Genomic DNA, 10,548 nt, shown 5'->3' with positions numbered 1-10,548 from the left:
CTGCTGAACTATTCCAACTTGATGAAACCAAGAGAAGACCAAAATGGGGAACATCTTAGAGGGCCATCCATAACTTGACTTCCTGTGTCTTAAAAACTCTAGTTTTAGATCATGTTTTATGTATCTACAAAGTCCAGAAAGGCCTCATATCTGAACCTGATTTGGTAAGAACCATTTTTTGAGGAAACTGATGAAGAGGAATTTCAAGTCCTTAACATACCCACAAAGATATAAAAGATAGCAGTATCGCTTTCTTGCAAAACATTATTTAAGAGCAATTTATTATTGGAGTGTCTGGGCAGGCTGTCCAAGGGCAATGAGAAGTGCAGCCTCCACACAGGAGGCACAAGGAAAGTACGCAAAGACTTCTTGGTGCCCTCACACCAACTATCACTCCCATGTGTCCTGAGGTAACGGAGACTTCTTGGTGCCCTCACACCAACTATCACTCCCATGTGTCCTGAGGTAATGGAGACACTAGCCTTAGCTGTGAATTTTGTACCATGTTACAAAGAATTTCTAGAAATAGTATCTGAAGTATCTGAGCCATGCTTGAAGGCCCTCAGGCTGTTTGGTTCCTCCAGGCTCTGAGCCTGAAGTCTTTCTCTTTACTGCAGAAGCAATGTCACTGTCAAACTCTCTATGCAATATACAAGAACATTAGTGCCAGGTAGGAGTAACCAACTGTAAGAGCAGAAACCAACATGCCCAAAGGATCTTTAGCCTTTCTGCTGAAATTCCTAAAAGGCCTGGCAAGTAATAACATCTCCAGTAGAAAAAGTCAGGAACTGGCATCAGGGCAGAAAGTCATTTCACCTGAGGCATGGGGGAGCCACTGGATAGCTGAATTGCTTGGTCAGGGACATCCTTAAACTACTGCTGAAAAATTTCTACAACAAAGTATCATTCCTTTGAGGCCTCCTTTCTCCTTAGTTTTAGTTAATAGTGATTAACTAGGCTTGTAATGGTGTGATATGAGCCATCTGCAATTTCCCATAAAAGGGAGAAGGACCTAAGGCAGGATCTTGCTACATGTTACCTGCCTCAGTATTTCCACCTGCAGAGCCTTGTCACATGAGATCAATTTCAAGGGCACCTTCTGAAAGTTCAGGTTTTCAGTGAAGTGCCCTAGCAGGTCAGCTCTGTTTGTCAACGATCAAACACAAACTTGGCAAGTTATTTTACAGAAGCCTCTTAACACAGATATCTGCTATCAATTAAACCACCATAAAATCAAGGGTAATTTATATTTCTAAATGTCTACAAACACACTCTGCTTCTACTGAAGTTCAAATACAGCCATGTTTACACAAGAATTACTAATTGGTTGTAAAGGTCATGCCTTTTGAATATATGCATATTGGAGGTGAGACCTATTATACTGTGGTATTACACTTAGGCTCAGTGCTGAATTTAGATTAAATGGTGTTATATTGATTTGATAAACTGCTCAGATATGCTGAAAATTTAATTGAATGTATTAGAAGATGTTAATTCTAACAGACACACCCTTAAAAGTAGTAGCTTAGGGATCTGAACTGCTTTCTTGTACAGGCCTTTGCCAGTGTTCAAGAAAGAGAAAGAGGTATTTTAGAGTCCTTAATCTGAGCCTGTGTGTTAATAAATATCTAAGAAGAGGTTCTTTCTTTTCCTTTTCAATATGGATGACTGCCCTTTGAAAGCCAAACGGGAATTGATGTAATCTATTGATTGCCATTTAAATGCCTTTATCAGCTAATTAGTGCAAAATGTAAAATGTTTCTGAGCAGAAACAAGCAATAGCTAGGAAAACACAGGAAGGTTCCTTTGATTCTTACACATACCAGGAGGACAAATGCCCTTACATAGAGAGCCACCAACAAGTGAGGAGTGTGAATAGTGTCTGCTGTGAAACTGTTAAAACAAGCCAGCTCTGAGAGCAGTGTCACACTGACACTGTGCATGCCTGAAACAGCAATGGTGTATCTAGCTTAGCCTACATAGCTGGGAGAGCATCTACCCGGGAGACATTGTGACGTTTAGGGAAACCGCCAAGACTGTAAAATAGGTCACTAGCTGGAGTCTGCCCAGGTCTGAAGTGGCTGAAAGTCATCACCATCTGTTCATCTGAACTGAGGGACTGGCATGGGTCCAGTTTCAGGTACTCACAGGTATTCATTCTCTAAAAAAAGCCCTTCAAAAGTGACCCTATCTAGAAATGGGGTTGGCAGAAGGGAGTTATGACCTGAAGGCTCTAAAAGAGCTCCTTCTGGCACATGCAGACAAGAGGGTTGGGATTGGATGCTCACTTACGTGTCATCCCTTTACGATGCATCAGGAGGCAATTTTGCCTTTTTGTTTTCAGCCTGGAACCTTTCACTGGCCAACAGCAGCCACTCAGATCAATATCTGGCTAGCATCTTTGAGAAACATTTTAGCCCTGCAGCTCTAGGAAGATATATACTCATACAAGCTTCTTTATGGGATCTTGGAGAGACTGTCCTGTGTCTCCTGTGTGAAGCTATGGCCCAGCTTCAAAGCCAAATTACTGTTCTTGGTGCCTTACATGTGCTGACTGCTCACAGGTAATTCTCTCATCTCTAGGGAAGACCTATCTACCTCTGACATGCCACAGCCACAGTGCACATAAATAAGCATGGGGAACTAGTGTAAGCAAGGATTGCAGTAACTTGCTCATGCAGCTTTTCCTCAGTTGAAACTTCCTTTCTCACTGCGTAGATGACCCAAACCACACAGCCAACTGCTGCCTAAACTGGCTAAATGCTGGGGGGGAATGGGTGGAGGAGGATATTCCCCTTACACAAGGCATAAACATCACCCTGTACCCAGAACTCATGGCCTTTTCTGACTCAGAGCACAGTCACACCCACTGATGCTTTAGCAGCAGCGAGAAAAGAGCTGCCAAGGGAGAACAAGCCCCCCAAAACACAAAGAGGCTCAGTCTGTGCTGCAGGACCTCAGAAACCAAGAGTCCTCTAAGAGTTATTTCAAGTTTCAGCCACCATTACCATCTTATTAAGTAACTAATAAAGACTGTACAATAAAGTATTTATGTCAACATATACATTTAATTTAAGGCAAAGCTTTCGCCCTTTCCAAATCAACTGAAGAAGACTCTAATTACAATACTTTCATGGCTGCATCACTCCATTCAAATTAATTACTCTGCAAAAGTTAATACAACTGAAATTATGTTGTGTGCCTTGAGAACATTGAGGAGAAAGAATCATCACTTAGGGCCCATTTTTTTTCCCACTTGGCTCATCCAGCCTTGCTCCACACCACTGAGGCTCTGCTCTCCCCTGTTCCCATCCGACTCCTCCCCCAGCTTGATGGAACTGGCAGCTCCTGACAGATCAGCCTCATTTACAGCCCTGCTTTCCCCAGCAGCAGGAGAGAGTCACAGCTCATCTCAAGACTATTAACAGCACAACAAAGTATTCATACATTTGCCAGACTTTGTATCCTTTCATATGAAACACCCATTCCTTTGATCTCTCCTGGAGAAGGGATTTCCTTGTTGTGTCAAACTATTAAGGAAATGAAGAAACGCCCCCATACAATCCCTCCTTCTGCATTAACGGTAATGAGATACTCAAAAGGTACTTTTCCCCCCTAAGAACAGTATAGTGACTGTAAACAGCACTGATATTTCTAATCAAGTTGTGCTACCTCCTCTGACAGGTCCACTCACCTCATTTTCACAGTGCAGATAATACTGCCTTGGGCTGATAATTAAATGGAATAAAAACTTTTATACTCTAATGTCACCCGTACAAGGTCAGTGTTTATCTCACAGGATTTTAACACAAACCAAAGCTGTTGTAATGTACCAGCTACCAGAGTTAATTAAGAACCGCTGAGTATCTATTTTAATATAAAGGCATTACATGTAGGTAAGACTGAGTACAAAAGCTTCATAAAATACCTTTGCATTCACTTCCAGCTTCACATCAGTTGTGGGTGTGTGGTCACTTATTGAAATTTTAAGCAAATCCAAGGAGTCCTCAGTATTTATTTAAGGAACCCTCAGTATTTCATCAGCCTACAGCAGCAAGGGATTTTTTGTCTCCCTCCTCTCTCCTGCTTGCACCTGGCCAGCATGCATGACAGGCAGCAATTAGTCCTGCAGCACTGACCACTTTTCTATACAAAAAAATGTTGGTTTGAATGGCATCTGATTGGCACTGCTGAGAGAGAAGCAAGAGCTCCCTGAAAGGGTTGAGCATTTCAGTTTGTCCTTGGAAAAGCCAGAAGTAAGAGCTTTTCAGGACAACATTTTCAGAGATAAAAGTGGTCTGAGGTCATATTTAGAGTTCTTAATGTCCCCCACCAAACTCTCTGCAGTTAAGCTTGTGGCTTTGCAAAAGGAGAAAGAAAGGATGATCTTAAAAGTGTGTACTCCTCCCTACTCCCAAATATTGCAAAGCCAGCATTCCCCTAACCAAGGTTAGGGAATCACCAACGTTCTAGGGTACAAAAGTTTATCCCTGACTGCCTGATACAACCATAGCCAGATGCTGGTGAGCAATGAAGACACAGCAACAACATTGGCAGCAATCAATGCACCAACAGAAAGGAGCAGCAACACATGCCTCCCATCCCCCATTCATTCTGGCAAGTGAGCACCAATGTGGGATGGCATTACTGGCTGCCAGCTGGGCACGCAGAGCAAGTAGGTCAAGAGCATCACTCCTCACAAGAGTTTTCGTTGCTAAATATTGTGCTAATGACTGCATTATTGCTCATCAGACCGAGGTTCTGAAACTGGTGTTACAAAACCTTTCCCGTGATAGCAGAGGTCAGGTTTTCCATCTCGAGATGTTTCAGGTTCAGCCAACCCACTCATTTTTGATAAAACACCTTTTGATATTAAAATATGCACTCAGGCCTGTCCTGATTGCACAAAACAACTTTCACCAGAACAGCAATTACATCTGGGAAGAATTAAACAACTGAAAACCATAAATTAGGCATTTACAGTTAAGAAAAGCTCTAATGGAGATATAACAGACTTACTCGAAAGAATTCTTTGGTTGAGCCTGAATCCAAAGTGCCATAGGCTATTTCAGTTTGTTTAGCCAGGTCCTCTGCACTCTCTATGGGTGAGACCATCCTTTCCACCGTAAGGAAGGCAGCGAGATTAGCAGTGTAGGAAGAGATAATGATGAGAGTGAAGAACCACCAGACTCCTCCAACAATTCGCCCTGAGAGAGATCTATGGAAAAACACACATCATCAAATTGTTTTGAAGACATGATTTTTTTTTCTTCATTGAAAAGAAATTCACATGCACAACCCTTTTGTCCAGATTCTCCAGGTATCTGTGAACAGGTGGACTGTGAGACTGCTCCTGATAGCCTTCCTCAGGAGAGAAAACTTGGTGTTACCTAGTGAAACTCTACCTAGTGACAACAAAGACAGTCAAGTAAGAAATAATTCATTTGAGGCTTGGAGAGGAACAAGCTTTCCTGACTTCACAAATCCTTTGCTGGAGAAGGCTTTTGCCAGAGACTTTTGTCTTCTATCTATCTGTGCCCATCCTTTCCCAGTGCTGGACTTGTCTGCTGAGATATGCCAGCATCATGTCTCTTTGGGGGCTGCCCAGCTTGGAGGACACAAACACAGCTTTTACTGCATCGACTCCCAAAATGTAAGATACAGTAAACTGCAAAAAAGGAATCTGAGTAAACATGCAAAGGAATACACCAAAAACAATCCAGTATCCTTGTCTCATCACAACCTAGCAGGAATTACAGACTGAATCTGCATATTGAAGTGAGGAAAGAGACTGGTTTGGTTTATGTTTTATGTTAATTAAAAGTTGCATGTTGCAGTGTTCCAAGTCAAGCATATTCCTGCTTTATAACCACCAGAGCAATGGAGAAGAAACAGAACAAAAATTTAATTGTATTTTATTTTAGTTGCTGGTTTTGGTTTTTGATTTTTAAAGGGACCCTGTAAGGACTGAAAAAAAAGCCTGTTGGAAGTGTGTAATTACAAAATGCCTAATGGTCAGGAGGTCTAGATCCTATCAATAAGAGTACTTGGTGCTTTACAGCAATTGAACATCAGGCTCAAGGTATTTGTTCTAGGCTGAAGGATGCCAGTGCAACATCACTCAGCTGGGTGGGGATTTTCACTACCATGCACAGCACTTGTTCTTCAAACACAGTATGTTGACCAAGAATCATTTCAGGTGCTGAGATAACACTATTTCATATGTTTTCCTTTAACTCTACTGACACCAGTGCAGGAAGAATCAATCCCAGACACATCTGTGGAACCTGGGTGCTGTAGTCCTCAGTTTATATGCAGAGAAGAAATAGAAAGCAAGAAAACTCTTACCTGATTATTTGTTTCCTTCAAGCCCCTCAGTGCCATCCCCAGACAGTGGGTACAAGTTGTCCTACCAACAGATGGAGATAGCAAAAGTCTTGTGACGTGCCCCCACCCTACCCACACAGGGTGGGCTACTGGTAAACTGCCCAGCCTTGGCCAGAGCCTGAGATTGCCTGAGCCATTAAAAAAATCCCATTAAATTATTAAGGAAAACAAAAGAAAGAAAAAAATTATCCAACATTAAGGAACATACCAAAGAAAAAAAACCCACCAACACAATAAAAACAGAGATCAATCTGGAATAGGTGAGAGGAATGTGGAGAGAAAAATACAGAGGTCAAGCACTACTGTTCTCCACTATCCCCTGTCCAAGGAGCTGAAGCAGCAGCTCCCACCAAGAGGGCAGATGCAGGCTGGCTCCTCCGGGCAGGCACACACCTGCCAGATCACCCCCACACAGAGGAGGCTTCCCTGCCTTTCCTGAGGGCCTCCCAAGAGGATAAAAGACTTCCAATTTTCATCTCGGGCTGTGCAGCCACTGTACTCAGTACCAGAAGGTACTGAGTGACTGCAAAGGGAATTCGCAGAAATATAAATCCAGAATAATGCAGTAAGTCAAGGAATCTCTCTACATCATTCTACATTTTTTGTAGGTATCAGGTGAGCATCTTGAGATTTTACAGATGGCTGAAGTATTTTCTGGACAGCTCCCTTACTAGTTAAGAGTCTTGGGTTTAGCTATTTAGTAAAACATGATACCTTACACACTGAATCAGCCTCTTACATGGACTGATGCAATTCTAGCCAACTACAAAGCAGTGAACTCATCATGTAAGGCTTCCTTTGGAGCCAGCAGAGAAAAAGAGAGACAGACACCCCCTGAAAGAGATTTATCTCACTTGCTGTGGTGTGGGATAAATCTAAACGTGTTCATCTGTCTCATGACTTTGAAAGGAACCAAGATGCCTCACTAAACCCACAGCCTATTGCTTTCAGATGGCTATGTCACATGAAATTCATCTTCCTTTTGTTCCTTCCTTCACTACACACTTTCCATCTTCAGAGAAGACCTGGAGTTGAACTTTTCCTCCCTCTGTGGAGGGAGGTGGACAGTTTCAGAGCCAGATTGAGCAGGAGTTTGGCTAGCAGGTACAGCAGAGGAACCATCCACTTGCCTACAGCAGTACTAACCCTATCTGGAGTTTCCAGGTTTCCGTGGTCCTCTTGCTCTAAGGTAGGTCTTGAAAAAGGAGGAAGAAAATAAGACTTGCCAGGGTGTTTTGATAAATTCAGTGGAAGCATCAGGAATAAAATAGCACGTGTTCATTCTCCCTGTAGTTTCCCATAGGAAATGTCTTACTTGCATTGGTAGCTGCACCTTCTGTTAGCAGGACAGATGGCTTGCTGGGATGGATATGTGCAGAAGATAAGCATTTTCCAAACCAGTGAAACCTCAAGCTCACACTGCTGCAACAATAAAAGTCTGTGCTGGGCTGCACGCTCAGACAGCATCCTACACACTGAGAAAGGTAAAAATATCTCACACCAAAGATATTGCAACCTGTGTGAAGCAAGTCAGACAGATACAGGACGAAACTAAAGACCAGCTGAGAGGCAAGGGAAGGTGGGCATGGGGGGAATCCCTTGACGAAGAAGGCACTTCCTCAAGGGTCCTATGTACAAGAGAGGGGTCTTGTAGATGGGGACCAGAGCTGTCCTCAGAGGAGTTGAGGTCACTTGAAAGAAAATTGGATGTCACTAGGGTTATTTCTTCCAGAGTCTTCCAATGGGCACAGAAAGGGAGATCACTATGAAGCAGTCTGGGCAAACATAGCTGTCATTGGTGGTAGCACAGGATGGGGTAAAAGAAAAACTAAATAAACTACAAAGAAGACACTGAAGGAAAGACAGACAGAGAGTTGAAGAACAAGAACACAGACAAGCGTGGCCTGGCAGTCTCCTGGCCCAAAGGACCCCAGTTCCCCCCAGTCCATCTGCTGATACGAAGACTCCTTATACCCACTGCAGAGGCTGGTGTGGAGGAGAAAAAAGGGTTAGTACATGAATACCAGGGCTGGTAATCAGAGAATACCTGTATGGTTTGTACTGTGAACCACAGAAATGTTTATCCATTACTCAGATAATAATCAATCATGGCTTTTAATAACAGCACCACTTTTTCTGATGAAGACATACCTGTGTGCAGCATTGTAATTTCAACACCTAATGCTTTACCCCAACATGCAGTTTTCCAAATCATCTCAATAAACAGATACTTTATACAACATTGTTTTAAAGTCAATTGGAGTGCTAACAAATGAGAGACACAACACAGACCCGGAAGAACAGACTTATAACTCAATTGTCAAAACAAAGTCAGACGGTGTTTTCAAAAGCAAGTAAACAGGAAGAGTGCATACCTTGAGAGGAAATTTAAAAGGAAGCATGGAGTCAAATGAGAGCAAATTAGTAATGAGAGAAAAAACAAAATAAATATTCAAATTCACATTCAGTTTCCAGGAGAATAATACATTCAAACAAAACCTCATTTATCAAAATAGCTTGAATTTTGTTTCTGCTCATGGCCATAAAACATATTTGATTTCCTACAGTACGCAGAAATAATAGGCTTCTCACACTACTCAATTTTTAATTGGGCTGTTCTGGTCGATATAAGATGGTTGTTATACTGACAAGTAACCCTGAACAACTTTGGTGCAAACTCTTCTAGTGTAGAACTCTTTGATATTCTGAGCACATTACCTGGTACCCACCAAGCTGCCAGCCCAGCCCTCTCCTCACATGCCCAGCCAGCCCTTGACCTCCTGTGGCCAGGCAGCCCTTGTCTAAGCTACAGAGACAGAACACAGTCAATAACAGCATCCAAAGCACTGGCTTGAGATGCTTCCATCATAGGAATGGCAGTGGGAGTTTCAGAAACATCTAGCTACCCAGCTCTCATTGCTAGTGTGAAAGTCCCACAAAGTCATTCCCATGGCCTTTAATAGGAGTCTCTTGAGTCTTCTGCAGTGAAAACAGGGACCTAGAAATACACCCTCTAAATGACCAACCTCTTGAGATAGTTTTTAATGAACCCCCCGTCTTATTCCATCAGCAATTAATTAATCTAGCCTCTTTGTTCTACATGAATAAAGAGCAAAATGAAAATACATGTTCTCATAGAGATTTCAAAGATACTTTCGCTCAGAACAGTGTTACAAATTTGACTGTGTTTTTTCCTATTTCCATTTGCTGTACACATCTTACATAAAAGCAAGTTTAATAATCTACTTTTGATCCATCAAAAGTGAATTTTCAATGCTTTAGCTCACTATGCAGAAAACACAGCAGCCTTTGATAGCAGAACAAAACTGCCGAAATAAATGTTGATTCCATCAAGGGATGCACTAACCCCCATCCTTTGGCTGCTCTCTGATTCTGTGTAGACGACTCCTATTAAATACAGAGAGGAGAGTATAGGGATATATCCTCTGGAATATCCACACAGCATACTCACCGAGGATAGATCTAACTAGTCATTAGATGTCACAGCTGTTCCACACAAAGGCAGCTGAAAGAGCCTTTATCAGCAAGTACAAAAGTGATCTCTCCAGACTGCTTGTCGGCATCTCTCTACAAGTGCTGTACACTCTCATATAAGAAATTTATTCAGACAAAACTCACAATGGAAGAATGAAGCCCCTTTTAATGGCAATAAAATAGTATGAAACATTCATATAGTCAATGTACTGTGAATGGCGTAACCTTACAAAGATACAGATTAAGAATGGAATACTTGGGAATAGTCCCTTCTACGGAAAAGAAATCTGACATTTAATCAACTTAAATCAACATATCGGTCAAAGGAACAGTGTTTCTGGAATTTAAACCAAGTTATTGAATTTCTCTTTTTCTTTTCAGTAACAATGCATATAACTGCCTGGAATGTTATCATGGAAGATAACAAATAAACTGGACATCTTCAAACAAGGGCTATATATTAAAACTGAGCTAATAGCTTCTGATGGACAGATAAAATAAATAGGTATACTGCTGTCTCTTTTATTTTTTGTAGGTATTTCTGAGGCACTTATCATGGTAGTATTGGAAAGAGTATGTTCCACTTGTTATATAAGGTAAATGGCTGAACATGCCAAAAAGAGTCACATGAGAGCTTAACGAAAATCCTATGCACTTCTATTTAAC

The 10,548-nt window shown here is 41.8% G+C and overlaps 1 protein-coding gene across 1 annotated transcript in view; it reads right to left on the bottom strand.

The window, feature by feature from the left end:
- Positions 1–10,548, bottom strand: part of GRIA3 (glutamate receptor, ionotropic, AMPA 3) — a 147,697-nt gene that overhangs the window by 30,431 nt on the left and 106,718 nt on the right. The window contains exon 11 of the mRNA XM_009077889.1: positions 5,020–5,218. Coding sequence (XP_009076137.1) covers positions 5,020–5,218 — 199 coding nt within the window. The remainder of the gene's footprint in view (positions 1–5,019; positions 5,219–10,548) is intronic.

Source organism: Acanthisitta chloris, unplaced genomic scaffold (assembly GCF_000695815.1).
Source record: "Acanthisitta chloris isolate BGI_N310 unplaced genomic scaffold, ASM69581v1 scaffold25050, whole genome shotgun sequence".
NCBI lineage: Eukaryota > Metazoa > Chordata > Aves > Passeriformes > Acanthisittidae > Acanthisitta > Acanthisitta chloris.
Note: the sequence above shows the minus strand (reverse complement) of the source record. Positions and strands in the feature narration are given on the sequence as shown.